This window comes from Coloeus monedula (assembly GCF_965178545.1).
Source record: "Coloeus monedula genome assembly, chromosome: 18".
Classification (NCBI taxonomy): Eukaryota; Metazoa; Chordata; class Aves; order Passeriformes; family Corvidae; genus Coloeus; species Coloeus monedula.
In genome coordinates this window covers 3,826,704-3,850,225 of record NC_138798.1, presented here as the reverse complement: position 1 = coordinate 3,850,225, position 23,522 = coordinate 3,826,704, and the positions used below count along the sequence as shown (strand labels likewise).

The 23,522-nt window shown below is 39.4% G+C and overlaps 2 protein-coding genes across 2 annotated transcripts in view; one reads left to right on the top strand and one right to left on the bottom strand.

Moving 5' to 3' along the window:
* Nucleotides 1-221: 221 nt before the first annotated feature.
* Nucleotides 222-4,566, top strand: VPS29 (VPS29 retromer complex component). The gene is made up of 4 exons (XM_082293382.1): nucleotides 222-270; nucleotides 2,467-2,658; nucleotides 2,829-3,064; nucleotides 3,363-4,566. The coding sequence occupies exons 1-4, from the start codon at nucleotides 268-270 to the stop codon at nucleotides 3,478-3,480; spliced, it is 549 nt and encodes a 182-aa protein (XP_082149508.1). The 5' UTR covers nucleotides 222-267; the 3' UTR covers nucleotides 3,481-4,566.
* Nucleotides 4,567-5,164: 598 nt separating this feature from the next.
* Nucleotides 5,165-23,522, bottom strand: part of KNTC1 (kinetochore associated 1) — a gene marked incomplete at both ends in the record, with an annotated part of 30,451 nt that continues 12,093 nt past the window's right edge. Inside the window, 34 exons of the mRNA XM_082293779.1 lie at nucleotides 5,165-5,212; nucleotides 5,484-5,574; nucleotides 6,385-6,530; nucleotides 7,060-7,149; nucleotides 8,025-8,154; nucleotides 8,712-8,775; nucleotides 8,856-8,910; nucleotides 9,248-9,304; nucleotides 9,950-10,045; nucleotides 10,324-10,459; nucleotides 10,586-10,704; nucleotides 11,252-11,330; nucleotides 11,688-11,737; nucleotides 12,110-12,219; nucleotides 12,328-12,538; nucleotides 13,460-13,533; nucleotides 14,141-14,357; nucleotides 14,499-14,557; nucleotides 14,978-15,149; nucleotides 15,426-15,515; nucleotides 16,195-16,405; nucleotides 16,627-16,736; nucleotides 17,093-17,209; nucleotides 17,823-17,951; nucleotides 18,641-18,745; nucleotides 19,222-19,385; nucleotides 19,939-19,995; nucleotides 20,461-20,602; nucleotides 21,406-21,503; nucleotides 21,690-21,862; nucleotides 22,059-22,351; nucleotides 22,713-22,780; nucleotides 22,858-22,927; nucleotides 23,236-23,355. Of these exons, the coding sequence (XP_082149905.1) occupies nucleotides 5,165-5,212; nucleotides 5,484-5,574; nucleotides 6,385-6,530; nucleotides 7,060-7,149; nucleotides 8,025-8,154; nucleotides 8,712-8,775; nucleotides 8,856-8,910; nucleotides 9,248-9,304; nucleotides 9,950-10,045; nucleotides 10,324-10,459; nucleotides 10,586-10,704; nucleotides 11,252-11,330; nucleotides 11,688-11,737; nucleotides 12,110-12,219; nucleotides 12,328-12,538; nucleotides 13,460-13,533; nucleotides 14,141-14,357; nucleotides 14,499-14,557; nucleotides 14,978-15,149; nucleotides 15,426-15,515; nucleotides 16,195-16,405; nucleotides 16,627-16,736; nucleotides 17,093-17,209; nucleotides 17,823-17,951; nucleotides 18,641-18,745; nucleotides 19,222-19,385; nucleotides 19,939-19,995; nucleotides 20,461-20,602; nucleotides 21,406-21,503; nucleotides 21,690-21,862; nucleotides 22,059-22,351; nucleotides 22,713-22,780; nucleotides 22,858-22,927; nucleotides 23,236-23,355 (3,951 nt within the window). The remainder of the gene's footprint in view (nucleotides 5,213-5,483; nucleotides 5,575-6,384; nucleotides 6,531-7,059; nucleotides 7,150-8,024; nucleotides 8,155-8,711; nucleotides 8,776-8,855; nucleotides 8,911-9,247; nucleotides 9,305-9,949; nucleotides 10,046-10,323; nucleotides 10,460-10,585; nucleotides 10,705-11,251; nucleotides 11,331-11,687; nucleotides 11,738-12,109; nucleotides 12,220-12,327; nucleotides 12,539-13,459; nucleotides 13,534-14,140; nucleotides 14,358-14,498; nucleotides 14,558-14,977; nucleotides 15,150-15,425; nucleotides 15,516-16,194; nucleotides 16,406-16,626; nucleotides 16,737-17,092; nucleotides 17,210-17,822; nucleotides 17,952-18,640; nucleotides 18,746-19,221; nucleotides 19,386-19,938; nucleotides 19,996-20,460; nucleotides 20,603-21,405; nucleotides 21,504-21,689; nucleotides 21,863-22,058; nucleotides 22,352-22,712; nucleotides 22,781-22,857; nucleotides 22,928-23,235; nucleotides 23,356-23,522) is intronic.

Genomic DNA, 23,522 nt, shown 5'->3' with positions numbered 1-23,522 from the left:
AATAGTAAAAAGTTTTGCTAGTTGGGGTGCTTGGTTTGTGGGACACCACGGAACAGCCAGGCTTGCGCAACTCCGAAATAAATAAATCAGTCTTTCTCTCCCTCTCTCGTGTCATTATCGGCTCCTTTTGCGGACAGCTCTGGTTTCACGTGTGTAAAAACCCAGTCAGCGGCACGAACGCGTTCGGCGCTGTGTTCTCCCTTCCCAGCCGCCGTAGCGGGGGCGGTGCCGGGCGGGTTCCGGGAGGGCCGGAGCGGAGCGGGCGCGATGGTGAGAGCGGGGGGACCCCGGGACCGCCGGGACCCCACCCGGGACACCCCGCACACCCCGGGACCCCCGGCACGGCCACGGAAGCCGAGCCCGACCCGGGCGGGGGAGAGCGGGCGGGAGGGCGGTCCCCAGCTGAGGCGAGGCCCCCAGGGGATGAGGGCCGGGCCGTCACTGCAGGAGCCCCGTTTATAATTTGTATTAATTTTATCGTAATCGCATTAATTTTTTTTTTTTTTAATTTTCTTTAACGCTTCTTTCATAACATCGACAATTCATTAATTATTATTTGCCCGTTCATTTGGCTGTGTTTTCTCTTCTGTTGCTTCCTCTCGTTTAACATTGATCATGTTCCGCCCTGTTTCTCATCCCCTGCAATCAACTCCTTCATTCCAATCAGGCTGGGCACAGAGTAAGTTACTCCTTGGCTCTCGCTAACACCCGTGGTAAGGGCTCGTTCGTGTTACTCCGTGTCAGTGGCAGGTGGCTCAGATGAATTTAGGGGCTGCTGGTCAATCCACGCTCCAGGTCACACCCAAATTCCTGGCAAAATCCAAGTCTTTTATCGTTCTCTGCCACTGCTTTATGCTGCAGATACCTGTGACGATTAAACACACTGCAGTGCTGTTCATTGTGTTTGGTTTGCCAAGCTTTTCTGTAATGAATGGGAAGTGAAATGTGATTTTTGGGGAAATGTGGGGCTGAGAGTTTGTCAGCACAGGGAATGTCTGTGTTGAGTGCACACACTGCTGGCATGGTGGGTTGTGTAAGTGGTAGGATAATTTTATTAAACATCGAATACATAACTGGCATTGCACATTTAAGTCCCTTAGGCAGTAGTAAGACAATCTATTGCCACTTAATCAAAATCACTGTTACTCACTTGTTACTCTTCAAAGACCATAAAAAAAGTCTTTCTTTTTTTTTTTCTTTCCTCTCCTGGTTTAGTTTTAGATTGGTTACTCATTGATTAAAAAGCTTTTTTATTGCTTTACTGGTACTTCCAACCATCTGTCTCCTGATGGCTTTGATGGTGGCACTGAGATGTTCTTAATAAAAAAAAAAACCCCAAACCAATCAAAAATACCACCCAAGTTCCCCCTGCCTCTTTGAGGGCTCTTAGCCTGAAGGTAACTGCATGGCCTAAAAATACATGAAAAAAATCTTTAAAAATACAATTTCCTAGCCTAGTTATATTTGTTTATAGAAATAAGTCTGGGCTGTGTCCTCTACAAACACATTTGAGGGTATCATCTTAGGAACTGCCTCACTAACATGAAGTGGAAGATAAAATCCCTTTAATATGGAGCCATTCTTTGAGTTACCAGGGCTGAGTGCCTCCAGATCCAGGGTTTTCCCAGTGCAGTGCCATAACATCCCCTCCCTGCTTTGTAAAGCTTCTCATGTCCTTTTTGCACAATTAATTTATCCTGTGTTGCTCGCATTATTGCTTTATTTGCAGATTTAAAGCCTGTGCTGTTAAGCCACAGCCTTGCATCATCTCAGTCCTTAATTTTGAAGCCCCCATTACATTTTTATTCTGATATCTGTTGCATTGAAACTATAAATGTATAGAAGTGGTAACGGGAACACTCTGTGCAGGGACCTGGATTGGCTTCTCTGCAGTGTCCTGTTTGTATTTTGTTGTTACTTTTTAGCTTTATTCAGTTTTTCAGTGGTTTCTACAGTGAGGACTGTGAGCACGCTTCCTTTTCTGGTCAGCTATTAACACATGTTGCAAATTTGCTGCTTTTTAAAAATATCTTGGTATTTTTTTTTTGATAAGGGGAGAGAAACTTGGATGAAGAGTTTTTTAAGAGAAGTGGCTGCAGTTTAGCCAGGTCTGCGCTTGAAACATGTCCTAGAGAAAAAAGAAAGTGAGACAGTTTATGGTGGTTCCCAATTTTGTGTAAAATACTTAAGGTAATACAATAGGAATTTGTTATCTTGCACTGTTGGCTTTCAGCAACAAAACACAAATAATTCTGTAACTTGTGTTTGTAAAGCTCCCTCTGATCACGGTCTGGCAAAGACCCTTGTTTCCCTCAGAATAGAGCAGTATTCCATCACCATTCCATCCTTACTTCAGCAGCTTTTAGATCCAAATGCAAAGTTGTGACTCTGCAGAAGACATTGCAGTGCTGACTGTGCCCTAACCCGTGTCTGTAACCCTCTCTCTCCCCTGCCCTGCCCCTGAAGTTGGTGTTGGTGCTGGGAGACCTCCACATCCCCCATCGCTGCAACAGCCTCCCAGCCAAGTTCAAAAAGCTGCTGGTGCCTGGGAAGATCCAACACATCCTGTGCACAGGGAACCTCTGCACCAAGGACACCTATGACTACCTCAAGACCCTGGCTGGGGATGTTCATGTTGTCAGAGGGGACTTTGATGAGGTAGTGTCCATTTTTTTGGGGTATCTTTTACATAAAGGTGACATTTGGGTTCATTCAATTAAAAGTCATGAATTGAGTTCCTGAGCTTTCCCCTTCTTGGTGTTGCATAGGGTTGGGTTTAAAGAGGAATCTGTCTAACCTGGGTTTGCTTTATTTTTCTTTATTTGTAGAACCTGAATTATCCTGAACAGAAAGTTGTGACTGTTGGACAGTTCAAAATTGGGCTGATTCACGGCCATCAGGTGATCCCCTGGGGTGACATGGCCAGCCTGGCACTACTCCAGAGACAGTTTGATGTGGACATCCTCATTTCAGGACATACACACAAATTTGAGGCGTTTGAACATGAAAACAAGTTCTATATCAACCCAGGATCAGCTACAGGAGCCTACCATGCCTTAGAGAAGTAAGTGAATATTAGGGGGATTTTTTCTTTTTGGTAACAAAACTGAATTACAAACTCCTGAGGGTTGATATTTATGATTTAAATGTCAGGGAGAGGATAATTACAGTTGTGTAACTTACACAGCTGTACTTGCTCAATCTCCTTGACTGAAAGATGAAATACAGCCTCAGATCTCATGTGCTCTACTTACAGAATTAATACCCATTTTTCTTAAAGTGATTTCTGTTAAATAGTGGTAAAACACTGCTAAGGGGATTATAGACACACAATCAGTATGAATTTTTTCCTCTCTTTCCAGCAACATCATCCCTTCATTTGTGCTGATGGACATCCAGGCTTCTACAGTAGTTACATATGTCTATCAACTAATTGGAGATGATGTGAAGGTAGAAAGAATTGAGTACAAGAAATCCTAAAAATGTTTTTGCTTGTCTGGTATTTTTACCATCTCCTCCTGAACTGCAAGTTCCAAAACTTGATTGCTCGTTTACAGCCCTGCACTGTCGCTAACAGCTTAACAATGTAACTTCTTGGTCATGAATTTAAACAACCTCGTGTTTGCTTTTCTCTGTATGAATTGATTTGTAAAATATTCCATTAAGATAACTGTCTAAATACTGTTCCTTAATGTTGTAATAAACTCCACTTCATAGAAAAGCTGAGCTTTGTGAGGTGTTGTTGGGGAAGAATGCAGCAGTTGTGGTGGTTTGACGTTCAGCTTCTAAGGGATGCTTGTACAGGGCTTGAACAAAGACATTGAGGCCTCTGGGACCAGGCTGGGTTTGCTCCAGAATCCAGTTTATATTTAATTTTCTCAATTTACCATTCTCAACTAAGTTAAAGGAGTAAAATGGCTTGAAAGTATTACAATTACCTCATAATTTCACTGTAAACAGTTTGAGTCTTTCTCTGATCAAAGCAGTTCCAAATCTCCCTGTGCTTTCATGGCTGATGATCTCGTTAAATCTGTAACCAGTGAGGAGAGGCTTTCCTTTCTTTGTGGCTCACATCTGACACTCCATGTGTGTGCACTTTGCTCCATGCACAGAGGCTCTCAATGATGTAATTCCATGTGATGTTCTCAAAGCTGCTGAAGATAAATATGGCTTGCTCAAGACAACTGCACCTTGTGGCTCCTCTGTTCCCACAGCTGCAGGGAACTGAATGTATTTAACAGCTCCCCTTTCTCACAACTGCTGTAACTTTCCAACAAAACAGAGTTTTAGCTTTGTCTCCCACAGCAGAACGTTTAGAATGAGGGGGCAGTTTCCTTGGCCTTTGGATTATGACTCTTCCATCAGCTGGAACCCTTATTTCTGTGTCATGAACTGATTAAATAACTTATTTCTATTCAAAATAAACCTGCTTTGCCCTGGACAAAAAGACATTTCAGGCTGGTGTCTCAGGAACCTCTGGCTAATTGCACTTCATGCAGTCAGAGGTAGGTTGAAAAGAAAACCTTGGCACAAGTTGTTAAAGGAATTTTATTGACTGGAACATCAGTTGATTGACAAACTCATAATTAAGATGTTTATAGAATACTGTAAGGGGCAAAAACTGATGAATAAGTTTATTTTTTAATTTATATTGTAAGGCCAAAATTGACACATAATTTTATTTATTTTTACTGTAAGGCCAAAATTGATACATAAGTTTATAAAATTACATTTAAAATTTGTCTGCAAAGTATTTTACATGAACCACACCCCCTGCAGTTTTATAAAAGCTTATCACAATGATGGCAAGGTTATGTTGTTGTGAGTGACATCTCAGAGTGCTCCTGACAGCAGGCCTGAGCATGGAGAAATACAGAAGTAAAGGAAATAAACGTTACTCCTTCCCAACGTTAAAGTGCTGAGTATGAACTGTTGACTACAAACAGGAAATTCTGCTGTGAATCTGAACTGTTTTCAGGGGGATGGAGAATGGAGGAGAAGCAGCCTAGAACAGCTGAAAAAATGTGGAGAGGTTGTGGACTCTCTTGGTAAAAGCTTTGGGGTTTTAGTCTGATGTTCTCTTGACCAGGACAAGAGTTCTGAATGCACAGCCCCTCCTCCTGCCAGGAGAGGGAGGAGGGGAAAGGGTAAATCTCAACCTAATTTATGGCAGTTCCAGGACACAGGACCCCTCTGATCCAGTCAGGTACGTCTGGAAGGTCAAAGAACAATGTTAATAGGGCTTAGGAAAATGGGATATGATCCAAGACCTGGGAAAGTCCTTGGAAGTGTGAGGGTTAGCATGGCACAGACTTGGTTCAGGTAAAACGAATTATTTGAATTGATGAAGGGATGTTTTATTGTATACAATACATGTTACTGAAGTAGATCAGCTAAAAAGTATTTTTGCAAAAAGTTGGGTGAAAATCTTTAGAGAAAAAAGGAGAAAATACTGCCTGAAATGCAGAAGTGGTTTGTTTTACCTGCAGAAGATCAGATGCTGGGATGTCTGCCAGAGCAGGATTCCCACATTTCTCTTGATACTCTTGAATCAGGACCGTTGCATCATCAAGACTGTAGGAGGCAAAAGCTGATCAGCTTTATCAGATGAAGCTCTCTAAAAAGCCAGTGATTTAAACAACAAGTAGAAAAACAAAGTATGATCCCACAGTTTTGAAGTCAGATGGGTCCTGCCATTTCCCAGTAGAGAAAACAAGCCTGGCTTTTTCCCTGGGCTGTTAATAAAATCAATATATTCTAGAATTTAAATGTTTATTGGTTCCTGTCCCAGTTTGAGTGTGGGATAAATGGTAACCCTCCCAGCCCAAGGATTTGGGCTCTGGCCTGAGTGTCCCCAGATGTGAGAGGAGCCCAAGTGCTGTGAACCACCCACAGGTGAGTGGGGCCCAACCCAGGACCTTTTGTGATTTAAGTGGAGCACAAGAGGTGCTTTTAATTCTTGAAAACTTTGTGGCAAAACCACTAATTCCCAAGTCTTCAGTACAGGCAGCTCATTAATTTTTTTTCTGAGTGTTCTTATTGCTGAAGCTATGACTCTGTGATGCCCCCTCGAGCTGGATTCACCTAAAGGTAAGGTCAAGATTTTGATTATTTCACTCTGGTTGCTTCTATTTTAACTGCATTTCATCTGCTGTTAGTCCAGGTTTAACAATCTCTTACTTGGTCTTGAATAGCTGTAAAACTCTGTCCTAAGTATGCAAAGTAGTGAGGTGAGATTTATTTATTTAACTTAGCAATACTTCAAAACCCCTTAGACACCAAGTACTAGAGAACCTCCAAACAGATGAAAATCAAATAAAGGTGAGATTTAATTCCTGTAATTACTACCAGTTACACCTGGTTTTTTACCATTTATTAACTTACCAGTTATTTTTGGCAAAATAATCCACCAGCCCTTTTATTCTGTGGGTGTTTATCAGGTGTTGCTTCAACAGTGGGTAATACTTGGTTTTCCAGAACTGTTCATAGAGCTTCTCATTGATGATACTGTCCAAAACCAAAGAGCTGATCTGTAGATTTTAGTAATGAAAAGTATTAATATTTTAGACAAGAGATTTTACTTTTGAAAGGAAAGAGCTTATAGTTTTCATACTGGACTCTATAGAGAACAGGGGTTTTTTTTTATATTTTGTTTTTTTAAGTGCTGTGAAATGGCAGATTTTCTGAAAACTGATCCCAGATTCAGAGAGGGAAATGAGTTAAACTTGCCCATAGGGAGGCAGCTGAAGGCAAGGCAAAAGTGCAGTTTCCTAAATCCTTTGGCCTTTTAGCTTCAAATATTTATTTCAAAAAAACAAGGTGGTTCTGCTGCCCTCCAAACAGGGGCAGCCCAGAATACAGCACTGGGTATATCCAAGAAGTTTTTCAGTTGCACAACATAAATAAAAATGTATTTTACAAGTATTTGACATTTTTTGAACATTCTGTTAAGTAAGGCTGGATAAGATCACAGGAGAGAGAAAAGAAGGTCCTGTGTACACTTATCTATCAAAAAAGCCTCCAACTCAAAGGGAAGTGAAGTAAACTTTATTTATTTACCTGGGAAGCAAATGCTACCAGTTCTCCAGTGTCCATGTGTTCCTCTATTTGTTGCAGCACAGTTTCTTTCTTACACGTTGATAACAAACTCTTGTGAAAATAAGTTACAAAACATTATTATTCTGTGCTTGATTCAAGTAGGAACTCTCCTTCCAGAACAAATACTTAATTTATTCAGAAATATTTTGAAATTCTAGGTGCAAACATAGAATTATCAAACCAGGATCTGTGTGGTTGGATGGAACGTGTTGCTTTTAACTCTCAAATGGTGTTTTGCTGTAGCTGTCACAGAATTTTTTGGCTGAATGTTTTACACTTAAGCTGTGATTTGGGGAAACCTTCTGAGCATAACTTTAATGACCAGAAGCCTAAGAATTTAAGGTGCCTTTACTGGTCCCAGTTTGCTCGTGACAAATATGGGAACAGCCTATAATGCTTCATCAGGGAGAACAATGCAGAGCATAAATTAATAGAAACAAATGAGGAGAGAAAGGAAAATGTCAAGGCTCATGGATGGTGAGGATATGGCTTTAAGGCGAAAGGTTTGTATCAGAACTTGTGGTGCCTATTAAACATCTTCCTTGGAAGTCAGGAGCTTTCAACTCAACACTCTTCCAAAGTAGGATTTAGTATTTTTCTTACAACTGCTACAGCTTGGGTTTTACTGGGTTTTTCCCCATGTGTTTTATGGGTGGGATCCCATAAAACATCCTCAAATTCTCTAAAGGCAAAGTCATATGACAAAGCTACTGGGGATGACTGGAGCTTTAAAAGAAAAAAGAAGAGGAAGTGTTCACATGATCCCTTTAGAAGCCTTTGGGGGTGGGAAATGTTGAGCATTCATCAGCAGGGATGTGTTTAAGTTAACTGGAATTCTGAGTTACCACCTTTGACAGTCTCTGGTGAGCAGGACATGCTTAAAGACATTTCCCTTGCAGAGACAGGACACAAAACTTGTTATTTACCTGGATTTGCTGCTCTCGCTTCTCAGAGTGAGGAATGACCAAGAGGCACCCCAGGGCAAAAGCTGGGAGGTCCAGCTGGGTGTATTGTTTAGCAATTCCAATGATATCCAGGTCAGCCAGCACAGGACACCTTCAGGAGATCAGGAGGGAAGGTCTCAGCTGTGATTTGTTTAACTGGATGGCTCAGTGCTGCCAGCACAACTGCCCTGAGATTTGTAAGTCAGGTAGAGCAACGCATTTCTACCTCACATTAATTTCAGAAATGGCCAAGCAAGTTGAAATTTCACTGAATACAAATGCATGGGGATTTTCTAGCCTGAAAAAAATCTCAAATCCCAACTCCAGTTTCTCTTTCTAAGCAGCCAAGGTCCTATTTTGAGGGGAATTGCTGGCCAACTGTTGGCCCAGAGCAGAGCTTTGGTACAGATATCTGCACCAAAAGATCCAGTGTAGGATGCCTTTCAAGATAATCTTTAAGGTCCCTCCCAACCCAAACCTATTCTATTTCCTAACTAACTTTTGGTTCACATCAGGCTCTTTGAGCGCTGGTGGTTCTTTTGAGCAGGTCGGAGCACTGTGGTGAAACAAATAATGAAACAATGTGCCTTTTACACTGTAAAGGCAATGCCAGTCTGGTTTATGGACAGGATGTTTAGGAGCAGAGTTAGGTCAGCACTGTGAACTCACTTGAGCAGAAGCACAAAGCACTCCCGGCACTCCTGGAGCTGTTTGGGACTTGGTGGGCACGAGGCTGAGAAAGAAAGAGAACAAGGTGTAGTAAATCTACAATCAAGTTACTCCAGGAGCAGGACAGTGAGTTACAACCCCTACCTGTGAGGAAGGGGGACAGGACCACACTGCGCCAGGCTTGACTGAAGCTGGGAATCTGTTGGCAACAAGGTTTCTTTCAAGTAACAGCCAAAAGCAGGTGTAACCAAGTGTGTTATAAACACAGACACCCCAACCCACTGCACCTGGAAGAAGGCTGTCGATATTCCTTTTTACTTATCCTGGATGAATTATTCCCTAACATTGCTGTCCTTATCTCAGAGTCTAAGATATTCTGACTGATGGCAAAATGATTCTGTCCAGTGTTTACTGATATATTGCACTGTCATAAAAATAACAGGAATTCAAAAAGAATCTTTTCATGGCTGACATGCAAAGACTCTAAGTTTTTGTTAAGTGAAGAAAAGATGAGAAGCCAGCCACTATTTGCTTACCTCCCATAATGAAGGAATCCCAGTAATTGCAACCAAAACTCTTCTTAGATACTGAATCTGGAAAAAAAAAACATTCAAGTACTTTGGTGTTTCTGAAGATTTGGCAATAATCCACAGGACTGCATTTAGCTTGTTTTGTCTAGAGGAGGCAAACTTAGAGTTTCTTAAGGTACTTTCTTTGTATTCCTTTGATACCTATGGAAATATGCTTTGTAGTTTAGTAAATTAAATTATCAACCACACTGCCAGGTACATCTGTTACCTCCTTAGGCTGCAGCAACTTTACATAATGTTTGACAATCACAGGCAATTAAGATTCTGAATGCCAACAATCAGGATTTCCATCACATTTTAGGGGTCATGTTTTGTGTATGTATATATGTACATACATGTATGCACAGTTTGCATATATTTGCACACAAGAATGTGCCTGTTTATGTTATAAAATGATAATAACATGAAGAAAATTATCAATTTATTCCCACAGGATTTATTCTGAAGGGCTTTTCAAAAAATGGAAGTACAACAATTTCAGATCAAAATTCAATGCTAAGACACAAATTCCTCAGATCTTCACCAGTTCAGTATCTCAGAGCCCAAAGTAACCATGGTTTATGATTTCTGTATCTATCCCATTCTTCAGCATAAAACCCAGCCTTTTTCTCACCTTGCTGAAGGACTTTATCCTTAAAAATTCCTTACCATATTGAAGCCCAGGAGTTTCTGTAGGAGGCCATTCCAGAGCTGAGAATCATACACTTTGTATTCTAAACTAAGCTCTGTCACCAGTCTCACAGCCTGAAGGGGAGCAAGGACACGCTGCATTTTAACAGAAATTCATGATCTTCAAACCTTTACAAGCCACTTTCAAAATTATTTTACACACAGTAGGAACAAAACCTAAACCATCTAAATGGGGTATAATTTTATCTTCTAACTGCAGGAAGGGTAAAGCTTTTATCTGTCATCTCCAGAGAACATTGAAGCAACATCTATTAAGAAAAGCCTGTGCTTTGCAGAGAGGTGTAGATTCACACAGTGTGTAACAAAATTTACAAAGGATTTAAAAATCCTACCCTGGGTTCATGACTGTGGTTCTTCCATAGCCCTTTAATCATGCCTTCCTTGGGACTCTTGTGGAATGATTCATAAGTAAATGGAATATTCAAAATCTCAAACTCTGCCAGATAAATGCAGCACTTCAGAAAATACCTGTGACAATAAACCCCCAAAGCAGGAGTTAAGTGATGTTTATATTTAATCCACATATTCAAGCTCAGGATAACACTGAAAAGTATCCTTCTGTTGCTTTAATAATATGGAAAAAATTCATCTTACTTGACTTTCTCAATGGGTTTCTTGAAGAGTGATTCCACAGTGTTGGTATCTGCCAGGTAGAGCAAACACCTGAACGCTCTGGTCCTGTGAGCAAATGTCAGCTGAGTGTCACCAAAGGGCTGAGGGGAAAAACAGTCCCAAAGTCACAACAATTGGCTGAACAACTGGAGAGGATCATCCTAGAGGTATATAACCCTCTAGGTTTTCTAGATTTAAGATTATTGGTGCAGGCAAGAAAAATATATTTGAATATTTGTGATATATAAGATCACAAATATAATTATTAAGTGTGGAAAAACTGGAGGTTAAGGTTCTGTTTAAACAATTTTAACACTTTCCTTTATTCCACCCAAAGTGAGCCAATGCCTTACACCAGCTTAAGGCACACTCTAAAAAATGTTTAGTGAAGTTGTTTCAGATAATATCAGCAATAAGTTTAGAAAACCCAGAGTTCAAGGGCTGCTCTTGACAGTCAATAGCAAAATTCAATGAAAATCCCAGTTTTAACCCAAAGGTTGGTGAAGGGGGAAAACACAGAGCTCATACAAATCACAAACCATCCAAAACACAGATGCAAAGGCCATAGGTTGAAGCTCTTGCAGTTAAGCAGACAACATTTGATTTCAATAAGAGGTGAAAAGCTAAAATAAGAATTTAGCAACTCACAGATGTGACAGATGTTGTAATTGCAAAAAGCATTCTTGAACTGTAATCCATCGGGCGAGACTGAAGTAGGTAAATAACTCTGCAAAAATGGGTTTGTTTTTAATGCAAGCACAGCTACTGAAACACAACACATCAACAGTCATTGAAATGTAAATATTTCACTGTCAAAAAGAGCAAGGATAAGTTATTCCAAGGATATGAAAAAGGAGGGGAAAACCTCCAAAAATCTAGTCTTAAGCACTTGCATCTGTAAGTTACTGTCAATGGCACTTTGTGGCATAAATAAATATTGGATGATTCAAAAGTGATGTCAGCAGAAAGTAAAAATAAGAACAGTGAGTTCTGAAGCACACACATTTCAGTTTCTTGAAAGATCCATTTTTAACTGGCAAGTTAAAAATAATTCACCATATTATAGGTAAGACAACACACGTACCTTCGGAGTTCCTCATCTTCCTGTACCTCTCCAAAGATATCTTGGGTTTTCTTTAAAAAGAAATGAAAATTTAGATGAGTTTTCCACATTGCTTGGATAAATAGCTGGGTCATATCCCTGCTTAAAGCCTGGAATCAGTGTTTGATGAGGCTGATATATTTACAAGTGCTTTATTCCTTCAGGCTGGCTACACAGCACCAAGGGGAAGGTTTTAATCTCTACACAGACAGAAGGGAAAGCACTTCAAATCCTTCTCACCAGAGACAGCAGTGTGCTATTTTAGGAAGGTATTGAAATCTTAAATAGATTCAGGAGTACTACAGGCAATTTGTGTAGAACAACCTCAGTTTTTTTGAACAAAAAAACCCTTCATATTTGATGTAACTGGTCATTTTCCTTCAAACCCCAAAGTGATGACTTACCCCTGAGGGTGGTGTGCTTGGACACAGCCATTTGGCCAGAAGTTTGTCATAAATTTTGTTCATATCCAAGTTGTTAATCTCAGCTATCTCCTTAGCTGCCACATGGATATCTACAGGAAGAGGTGCAGACAATGTTCTTTCCAAACCAGCATCACCTTGCTTGGGGTTTTTTAAAGAGCTTCTCTTTGCTCCTTTGAGCCTGGATTATGAAAACTCACCTGGATAATCTCTGCCAGCTGGATTTTGGAATCTTTGGTCTATACTGTGGTGTTCATACAGTAAAACAATCAGATTTGCTGGTTTCCCAATGGACTTTAGATGCTCCCCAGTGTTCAAGTTATTTGTTATCAGGACATTTTCTGTTGCTGCTCTCTTATATTGCAAGTGTAAGTTCCTCTGGAGGATTTCTGCTTTCTCACATGGCTTATCCTTTAGCAAAACACCACAGTTTTACATTAGAAAGCCTCTTTTACTAAAAAGCACAAGAAAAAGTAATCTTAACTTTTTACAGACAGGATCAGCTTTTCAGAGGTGTCCCCACACCTGTACCCACAGATATTTTTTTCTGCAGACAGAGAGGATTAACCCTGTTGCTCTAGCTAGGAAAGGTATTTTGAAAAAAATTGCAAAGCTATGTTGTGAAAAAGCCAAATAAAATATGTGGCAGTAGGTAAAATGAAGAGATTTTAGGGTAAAATGGAGAAGAAAAAAAGATTATTATTAAAACTCGTGGCTGCTCAAATTTTAGTTTAATTTCAGTTTAATCTGGGCACAATTCTATCTGATCATGTGACTAAATAGAGATAACTATTTAGTGTTCTTTGTGCCTCAACAACTCCATAGGAAGTTTGATATTTATGATCAAAGCTGAGATTCTTATTCACCTTTCCCTGAGAAAGGAAACCATGTAAAAACAAGCCTGAGAATCAAGTCAAAGCAGATTTTTTAAAATATAACACTGCAAACAGCTAAAGAATCTTGGAACTCTGAGCAAAAATTAATAATGCCATTGATCAAAGCTGGGTCAGGTTCCACCTCATTCTCCTGCAGCACGAAAAATGCACACAACAGGAGAAAGAACAAATTATTCTTCCCTGAAACTGCTTATTTTTTGTCCAAGCTCCAAGAAGACGAAGTCTGATTTTTGCAGGGTGTTAACAGGAGAATGTTTCAAGACAGAGAGGATTCTTCTGGGGGGTCACTGCCCCAAAAGTATTTCTCATATCAGGGTTGGTTATGGTACAATTTACACTCCACTGCCCAAACCACCAAAAATTAAAATACAAACTTAAGTATTTTGTAATTTTTTTGTAATAATTCCACAACAGTCTGGCAAGCCGTTTCCATTACCTGAGCTGTAGCACTCTTTAGCCACTTCTCAGCCAGATGGAGACAGAATTTCAATGCCTGGACATGGTCAGGACCTTTTTAAAGATCAAAAAAAAGGAAGGGAAAGAAGTAAATAAATTAAGTTTTCATTAATCTTTCCTACAGTATATCCTATACTCATTTTATTTTGAAGAATTAAAAAAAAATCAGAAGCTATTTAAAATATTAGGAAAACTCTTGTGTCTAAAGACAAAAAAATATTATTTATTTGGATTCAAATAGCAGAAAAGGTAATTAAACTGGGCTGAAATATTGGCTTTTGGTGGAAAACATGTCTGAAGATGGTGTGAACATGGAGAAACTTTTGGCAAGACAACAGGGCCAGGCTGGCTGGGGCTTGGAGCAACTTGGTCCAGTGGAAGGTGTCCAGGTTGGAATAGAATTGGTTTGGGCTGGTAGGACCTTCAAGCCTTTCTATGATTCTATAAAAAGAGGGGGAAAAAAGGATTTGATGGTGGTGCTGTGACATCAAATGGCTGTTGGTCTAACCAACTGTTCAAAACTGGATGCAGGAGCGTTTTCATCCTCAAACTTTGTTGGGTGTTATTCAAGATCAGTGAACAAATGTTTGCTCACACCCTCACTCTGCTTGTCCCAAGCCTGTTCCCCCCCATTCCTTCCCCCATCGCATTTGCAACCCACCTGTGGGGAATTCCTGGGCAATCTTGTGAGCCATGGCCACAGCCCACTCTGGATTGACTATGGACAGCATATAGGACTGAAGTGCCTGCACAGTTTTTATGGTTTCCTTGTTAACAATGGAGGTACAGCCATGGTTTCTCATTTCAAATATTTTTGGTTTCAGTTTTTTTTCAAAGACATGTCGAACTGCAGACATGTGGAAGGTATCCAGGGAAACCTGGAAAAATGTTAAAGTAGATTAAGAGTTGTCAGAGCTTCTACAGTGAGGCCAACATCACACACAAGAAAGATGAAAACTTCTTTTTTTGGGGTGTGGGGGAATAATGTTTAAATAAATTCCTTCAAGCTGTTACTTTACCTTCATTAGCTTGGAAATCAACAGAAGTGTTGGGAAGGTTTCCTCACTGAGCTCTGCAGCTGAAAGGGAAAAATCAGTTGCCTGTGAAAGTGTCACAATCCACTGGCAGCTTCCTCTGTGAAATTAAGCACTTTCTGTTTATTGGTGGATGGGGACCTCCATTGGGAGAGAAAGGATATGATTATAATTATCCCCACTGGCCTGGGAAGTGGGATACATGGATAAATTTTAGAGATCCCAGGAAAGAATTTGAGGACAAACCCTGCATTGTATTTATCATCTTGGCTCCTCTAGGCAGCAATCTGGGAGCACAAGTGCTTTCAGAAGTACTTGAGATAAAAACTGCATTAACAAAGAATTACAGTTAATATACAACATATACTGTAGCACTTTAAATATCACAGATAGCAGAGAAAGGGAATGTGATATAAATATATATATATATATATATATATGGCCATAAAAAATGCTGAACTTACATATAATGTTCCAGAAACACTGGGAAGTTCTGAAGAACAGCAGGTGAAAGGGCAGCCTGGTGTGAGCAGCTGGAGACAAGGGAATCATCTGTTCCAAAAGATATTGGTGTTCTAGGTCCACTGGTGGAGAAATTCTTGAATAAGATTTCAGATGTTTGAGGAGGCTCAAAGCCTAGGGGAGAAAAAAAAAAAGAAAGAAAATATAAATAAACAAACTATTAAGTCCTGGAGGCAATTTTTTGGGGCCAGTTGTTAAATACCTGTAGACTTTTTGTCCCTGCTACAAGAATTGCTGAGAAACTACTAGAAATCACTTTTTTTAAGGCTGTTTTCTGGGGGAAGGATGTGTACATGGAATAATTCAACTGATTTCAACAGTTCTGAATGAATAATAAATAGACAAAGCAGAAATGAGATGCCATTAGCAAGGTAACACATCTGGACATACCTGGCTCAGCTGGATGCTGGTGTTCTTCTCATCAGCACTCTGGATAACTCTCAGGACAATTTCCAGAGTTTCATAGTCATAAGGATCCAGCTGTTCAAAATAATCATCTATTTGATAAGATGTCACATGATTTGTCTTATAAAAACATACAAGTGAGTTAATTTTTCCCAGTTTTAATACCTGTTAATTACCAGTTTTAATTACTGTTTCTTCAGTGTTATGCCAATATAAGCAGCATGACATAATTACCTAAAATGCATTCTTAAATCCTAAAAAAAGTCATCAGGATTTTCCAGAAAGACCAAAGACGTGCTGAAAACAACAACAAAAAAAACCCCAACAACTAAAAACCCACCCCACAAAAACCCCAACCCTTCAAATACAAAACCAAACCCCATCCAAACAAAAAACCACTCCCAACGTATCATTTTTACCCCCACCTATTTTTAATGCAGAACTTATCCAGTGTATTTAGAAATTACTTTTTAAAAAAATTATTTTCTGGCTGGTTGTATTTAAGGGAAGTGGGGATGAAAGGCTCCTACCTCTCTTTTAAGAAAATTAGGTATGTTGCTGTAATTTCTTTTGCAGAGAAGCAGAAAACTGAAACTTAACATTCACACACTATGAAAACTTGGAAAAAACACAACCTTTTCAGTTTCTGTGGAATTATTAATCTGTCCTTCAAGTGACATGCAGCATTACTAGATGGAGATTCCAGGGATTTGGCTGTGGTTTTTGTTTTGTCTTTATTTTATCATTTTTTTACCTTGCACAATATTCCACTGAGGCTCATGACCAGGTATTTGGTGCTCTTCAGCAGAGGAATTATTTTTAGTGCTCTGCCCAGTAATGTGGAATGAGGTTGCCTCTCACTGCTTTCTGCAGAGTCATCTTCAACATCATTTGTGTTTGAATTCTGGAGCAGAAGGGTTTCAATGCAGAGCTGCAGTGCAACATCACTGTCCAGCATGAAAGAGCTAGGAAAGAACAGAATATGATTTTCTCTGTGACCTTTGGTGTCATCAAGGAGCTTCTTGCCTTATGAATGAATTAATCCAAGGCCTCTATGTATTCTGAATAGCATTTTTCAAAAAAGAACAGTTTGCATATTATATTAATTAAGATTTATTTAAATCAGAATAGATTTCAGTGCCCATGGCTGTTCTTACAGCAACAATAGATTTAATAGGATCAGTACCTGCAGTAATTCAAGATGAGACCTGTGTCTACTTCTGGGTTTTGTACCAGCACTCTTATGAGTTCTTTCTTCCTTATTGGTGGCTGTCTAAATACAGTCTCAAAAGAAATCTACAGACAAAGAAACAATTCATCTTCTCACCTTATACAGTGAAGCATCTACTTTAGTTTCAACCCAAACACTTTCATAGCAGAAAAAAGCAGTGTATTTGCCAACTATCCCCTGTGTCAAATAATATTTAAGAACTTGAATTTTCTTTTGCAGCCCCCTCAATTACTGCATTTCTGTTTCTGATGTTTATTTATGCAGACAAGCAGAATGAAAAAACAAAAACAAAACCCCAACTTCGCTTACATTTGAGTGGTAAATCTGTCTAACACCCTCCCCCCTGCATCTCAGATTATATTGGTATTATTAACTGATTAGTTAATAGAACCCTAAAGTAAGTAAATAAATAAAAACTTACACCAAATTTACCAAGCTGGATACCCCATTCTGCATCAATAACCAATTCCTGGAATTTTCTCTTTTCTTCTGCTTCACCATATTGGTCAGCAAGCTGTGCTCCCACCAGAGCTACTGCCTAGAAGGAAGGAAAAGGGAAATGAATACAAGTCTGATAAATAATCTGAAATTTGGGAATCCTGAGGTCTAAACCCTTAGAGGAACTTCAAGTAATTCATGATCACACAACTGTATAAAATGAAAACAAACCTCAGAGAAGGTGTCAGGACTACCTCACCTCCTGATCTGGCAGTTCAAAGCTATTTTAAAATTTACTTTCTCAATAATATTTTCCTAACATTGTAGAAAGTAATACAAAAGGTGCTTTTTAGGCACTTTCTCAGAACTTATATTACTCTCCCTCCCCATTTCTTTATGTTTTACTTCCCATCTTCCTTTCTATTTTAATAGATATATTCACTCATTCCATTCTTGAGAACTGCTGCCAGAGAACAACTTATCCAAAATAAAATGTAGATTTAAATAATGATGGGAGCTGAAATAAATAATTTCAAGCTTTGGAATAAGTCATGATGAGGTAACCCAAGGCATAGGTTGAAAATCACATTCATTTTGACAGCAAGTGCCTGTGGTACTTCACACTGTGGTACAGGGGCAGCTCCTCTCCCAGTGCCCTGGGAATGCCAAACATTCTCTGTTTGCTGAAGAAACTCGAGGCCTTGGGAATTTACCAAAACTTTTCTGTAATTTTGCCATGAATTGTTTATGATCTCCCACAGCTTATTGAACATCTCTTCCTTGGGCAAAATACTGCAATATCCCAGGGCCAACTTCTGATCGATGACATGAGAGTTGAACACCTGTGGTTTGGGAAAAAAAAAAGATAAACCTTAGGAATTTATTTAATTTATTCAATAGGTCTCTTTGTATCAAGTGCAACACATGAAAAATACTCCATAATTTTAGACATGTATTGGGCCTTTAAGTTAGAAGAAAAAAAAAAGAATAAAAATGCATTTCAGGATTTGAAATTTAAAATCTGAATATCCTGAAGCCCATCTAAAAGTGACTTCCCTTAGTCTAAACTGCCTTAGAAGATGGTAAACTGCAAGTTTTGCACAGAGCTTTTTAAAAACTACCAATCTAAAACAAGTCCAGGATTTAAAATGAGATAGAGAATACCTACAGAACATAAAGGCCATCCCTATCATTTGGGACCTTAAAGGATCCCCCAAAGGTGAGGCTCCCTCTGTACAGAACCTTCCAAGCAGAGTGATCAGAGCAGGAACAAAGAGCCACAGGCCACAAGGGACTCAAATACTCTTTGGAAAAAGCTGTTCAGGGAGGTGGTTGAGACACCATCACTAAAGGTGTTTAAAAGATGTGGAGATGTGGTGCTCAGGACATGGTTTAGTGGTGGACTTGGCAGTTTTAGGTTAAGGGTTGGACTCCATGATCTCTAGGGTCTTTTCCAACTGAAACAATTCCACGTGGCTGCCAGGTAGAGAAGAAGAAAGTGGCTCACTCACCCCTTCCAGGGGATTCTTACCTTGTGTAGTAAGTTCAGGGCAGAGGTCTTGATTACTGAACTGCTCCTCTCTTTCATGGCTATGAGCAAGCTTCTGGTTTCAGTGAGTAGATCTCTGTCTTGTGGCTGTTATGAATAAAACAGCACATAATTAAAAATAAATTCTAAGCCTTCAACTTCTTGTCATTTACAGCACAGTAGGAGGTACTACAGTAATTTTTATTTTCAGATTTAAGACCTTACAAAGATTTCTTCTAGATCGAAAAAGGATTTGTTTTTCAAGTGCTTTTGAATTGAGGAATATTTCTTGAATATTCTACTTGCAACTTTTCCCATACTAAACAATGGTAAAACAACTAATTAAGAGTAAACACTTATTAACACTCATTCTAGTCTCTGCAGGAAGGCCAGGAATAAAAGCTCAGTTCTGAACACACTTTGTAAAGAGAGAGAGGACAATGAAAAATAGGGAAGAAACCACCAGCTCCTTTCACAAACTGACTCAACCTCTGATCAAGTGGTGCTAATAAAAGGTCACGGTGAGAGCCTTTCCCTGCCTCCCCAAATCCTTAGAGAACTACTCTAAACTTGCTGAAAGTTACCTTTTCATTCAGGGCCAAATCCCTGGTGTTTGAAATGACATGCTGGAGGCAGGATCTGACGGCACAGAGCGTGAGCTTCAGGGCCAGCTGGAACTGGCTGCACTCCAGCAGGTTCTGCACTGCTGCAGAGAAGGGAGATCCCACGGGCAGCAGAAAGTTATGTCCTGTGAAATATTTCAAAAACAACCCCAGAAAGTAATTATGAAGCATATTGTTCTTGGAGTTAATATCAGAGCAGTTTCTCTTTTTCTTCATTAAATTTATAGTGCAGGATCTGCTTAGTTCCCTTTGAAACCTCGAATTCTCAGGGCTTTTAAATTTAATACAGATTCCCATTTTAGTTTAAAACCCACAAGTTTTTGGCCAGAAGTTGTCTTCTTGGACAGGCTTTGATGATTCTCACTCATAGTGGTAGAACTTCTGTCCTAAGTAAAGGCTTTGACATGGTAGAAGGGTAGGGATTACCACCCAAACTGGTGACTTCTGTGCTGAACCAAACCACCCCTTAAAATAGGGCTTTAAGAGGAACATTTAGGCACCTGTGAAAATCCCCTGTGAGTTAGTCATGCTTGTGTAGGGTGAATTTAAACCTCATGTTTTCCAGTGGTCTGTTTATACTTTCATTGTGGTGGATCTGCCCTCGTGTCCCTGCCCATGGCAGGGGGTTGGAATTAGGTGATTTTTCAGGTCCCTTCCCACCCAACCAGTGTGTGGTACCTTCCATAAACGCTCGGTGTGCCAGGCTTATAGACTCCAAGGGATACAGCTTGTCCTCTGAAAGACAGAAAATGCACATCAGCAGAGTGCCAGGAACTCAGCATCACCAGGAAGTTTGGGAGAACCCTAAAAATACCACAGGGACAGGGCATAAAATAGAGACACGTGAACCTCGAGAGCCATTTGCTGCTATTTTTAACTGTGACTGCTCAGAATGTATTTTTGAGGAAGGAGTATCTCTCAGACTCACAAAGAAATCCAACAGTTTCCAGTAACTACTTTGTATGTAAATCCCTTGGATGAGACAGTCAACATTAAACTCATCTGAGAAAATAAGAACCAACCCCAAAGTCATCTTTCCATTCTACACCCCCTAATGGGTATTTCTACTGTGAGTTTGTCTGACTGAGATTTCTGAGGTGATAATTTCCACACACATGCTAAATTATTCCTGTTTCTAGATAAGAATCAATAAGAAACAGAGATTTTATATTGTCCCAATGTTCAGGAAAGTAAGCTTACCACAAATAGGCAGAACAGCAGAAGCAAGTTCATATGCAACTGGAAGAGATGTTTGAGGATCAAGGACTATCCCATCTTCTTTAAAAAAATCATCATAAGTCCACTCTTCATAAGGATCTTTATCAGCTCCAGAAGATGTTGTCTAAGTAAGAACATTGTCAAAAGCACACACAATAAAAGGCAGAGTTAGTAACTCCACTAACAAACCAAGAGGTTTCTGTTTTGGAATACAGGAATAGAACATGATGTTCATATTAGAAAATAGTACTTCTGTGCAATGGCCAGTAGCAATAAATACATTTCCTACCTAGAGTGGCCACATTTGTCTTTCATGTTGCAGTTGCAAAATATTCTCTAATTTAATGGAGGCTTTCATAAATGTTCTTGGCCAAACGTTATAAGCAAACATTTTCCAAATGGATAATTTTCTAGAAAAATAACATTTTGTGCATAAACAAGCCCAGCCACTTTGCTCTACTCCACTCCAGCTGTAAGAGCCCATTCATTTCAAGTAGCCTAAAGCACTGCTTGACCTAAACAGAAAACAAAGATGCTATTCAAGAACTTGATCATCTTAAAGCTTCACAGAACTCTTGGGAAAGCTTTCACATAATACATTAATTTAAAAGCCAAACCCTCCCTGCCATACTTTCAAGCCAGCTCTCTGCCAGTCCTGGCAGAAGCTGTTTGACAAAATCACTATTTTCAGTAGGATTTATTATACTGAAGTTTAAGTGGAGAATGCTACTTGTGCTTGTCCCACAGCTGCACTGCTTTTAGGACTCAAATCAGTTTATTCTTTAAGCTGAAGAACACACAAATTCTAGGAAATCTTTATTTGTGGAGCTCTGTGTGGATTTTGTTGTTGTTGTTGGCTTTTTGATTAAAGAGTGCTGGAGAAATGAGAGGGAAAATAATATATACAGTGAACAGCACAGAAAATACCTCTGCTGTAAATTCATAGTTGTCCATTTGGCACTGTCCATGAATTGCCTTGGCAAGTGAAGTATATTTACACAGTTCCAGACAATCCAACACTAAATCTGTAAAAATACCAAGATCAGTAGCAGGAATGGAAGGTTCATATGTCCTATTAAAAGGAAACAATTTTGCAGCACCTATTTTCACAGATGCAGATCTAGAAATTCACTTTGTTTTCAGGTTTGTCGAACACTGTTTGGAAAGCTGGACTCCCAGCATGAACACAAGTAAATACTAACAGGAATTACCTGGACTACACAGTGTAGTTGCTTGGCCAGCCAGCTCATAGATCACTGCTGGAAGATTCATCCCATGAGGAGTGATCATTGGAACATCAGCTCCCAGCATACGACAAAGCCTTAGGCATACTGCAAACAGCAGCTTCCCTGTATTTTCATTCCACCTATTTTCATGGAACTCCCTATTAAGAAAGAAAAGGATGTTAAAAATAAAAAGCCAGTAGTTCTTAGGGTTTTTAGTTAAGGCCACATTCTGTTCTGATTATTTAACTGAAACAAAAAGCCTTTTCCTTTGCCCTGCATAATTCAAAAATGGGGCAGAAATAGTTCAGAAAAGCCTAGTAAAAGTGATGATCTTGAAAAGCCTTGCAGTTTTACCTGCATATATTGACAGCCACTTCCACTCTTCCACCATCCAGTGCTCTCAAGGCCAGTTTTTCTCCCAGTTCATGCTCCGAGACTTGCAGGAGCGAAGCCAGAATGTACAACCTTGGTTCAGTGTGAGGGTTCTTCAGCTTGCCACCCCCTGAGTTACAATTCACTGCCTGCACATTTCTAGACTTGGATGCAGATCTGATACTTTCACAAGCACTTATGTGATCCTCCAGAAGTGCAGATATCAGTGAAGGGTTGCTGTATTCTTCATCTGAGAGAAAGATACCAAAGTATTCCTGCAACAACAACAAAAAGATTATATGTTTGTATCCATGTAGCTTCCTTCAAATTGCTTATTTTTTTACCTACTGTCCTGAGATCTTAATAAATTATTACAGCACTCTATTACGAAATTTTTGAAGTATTAGCAATTAAGGCTTTAGTGAGAGAGTCTAATTTTTGGTTTAAATAGACAACTCAGTTCTAATTGGGAACTTCCCCAGGCTAGATTAGCCTTAGAATCAATTTGAAGTCAATAATAAAAACAACCTTTGCACATATGTTGTAAATACAATTAATTTTTAATATGATCCATGTGATAAGAACAATTGGAATAACTACAGTAAATCAAAAGGGATTTAAAACAAAAATACCCACCTGCAGGGCAGCAAGTGTTTCAAACAATTTTAGGTTTTCTTCACATTCATATTTCTTCATGGGATTGTCTGTTGGAGGAGAAAAACAATTACTTTTTGATTCCATTTATACAAGCAAGATGTAAGATGCTGAAGATGTACCTTACCTTTTTGAATACTGAACTGGAATTTAAGGATGTCCACGAGTGTCTTAGTCATAAACATTTGTGATTTTTGCTGCAGGAAAGGAAAAGGTTTGTATTTTTTGTTAAAATGTTGCTAGGAAAAGACTTGGGCTTCAGCTCTTAAAGTACAATGCAATGTTCCACAAACTTCTCAAGCAATGATTACCAAGTCTAAGGTACAACCAGTTGAAAAGCAAAGGAACAGAAAGTTATTTTAAATATTAACCCTCTACAGAAACAGTAAATATAGGTGTAATATGTGTTTACTCCATAGTCTGTTAGGTCTCCAGGAATTATCCCCACTTCTCCCTTTTCAGAATAACTTGTGTGCACACTTTCTGATGTGAAAAGCCTTGGTACCTCTTCAGGATCATCTGCTTTGTTCCGTAACACCAGTCTTCCCCACAGAGTCAATCTCTCTGCAACCTCCTCAGCCTCAGCAAGAGGCAGAGATCTTAACAAAGTCAGAGACTCCTCTCCCTGAAGGGAGAAAAAGAAACAAACAAAATTAAAACAGAAACAATAAAAAGAAAAGGACATTTGCTTTTGGAAAGGCTGAGTTATGGGTACATTCTTGTTCTGATGCAATGGCTGCACGATGGCCAAGAGGGTAAGCAAAAACAATACATGAAAATACATAGAGACTT

Bases quoted from the DNA above. Each gene is read 5' to 3' on its own strand.
- VPS29 (XM_082293382.1), top strand. The intron at 2,659-2,828 runs GTAGTGTCCATT...CTTTATTTGTAG, and splicing joins TCAGAGGGGACTTTGATGAG to AACCTGAATTATCCTGAACA. The intron at 3,065-3,362 runs GTAAGTGAATAT...CTCTCTTTCCAG, and splicing joins GCCTACCATGCCTTAGAGAA to CAACATCATCCCTTCATTTG.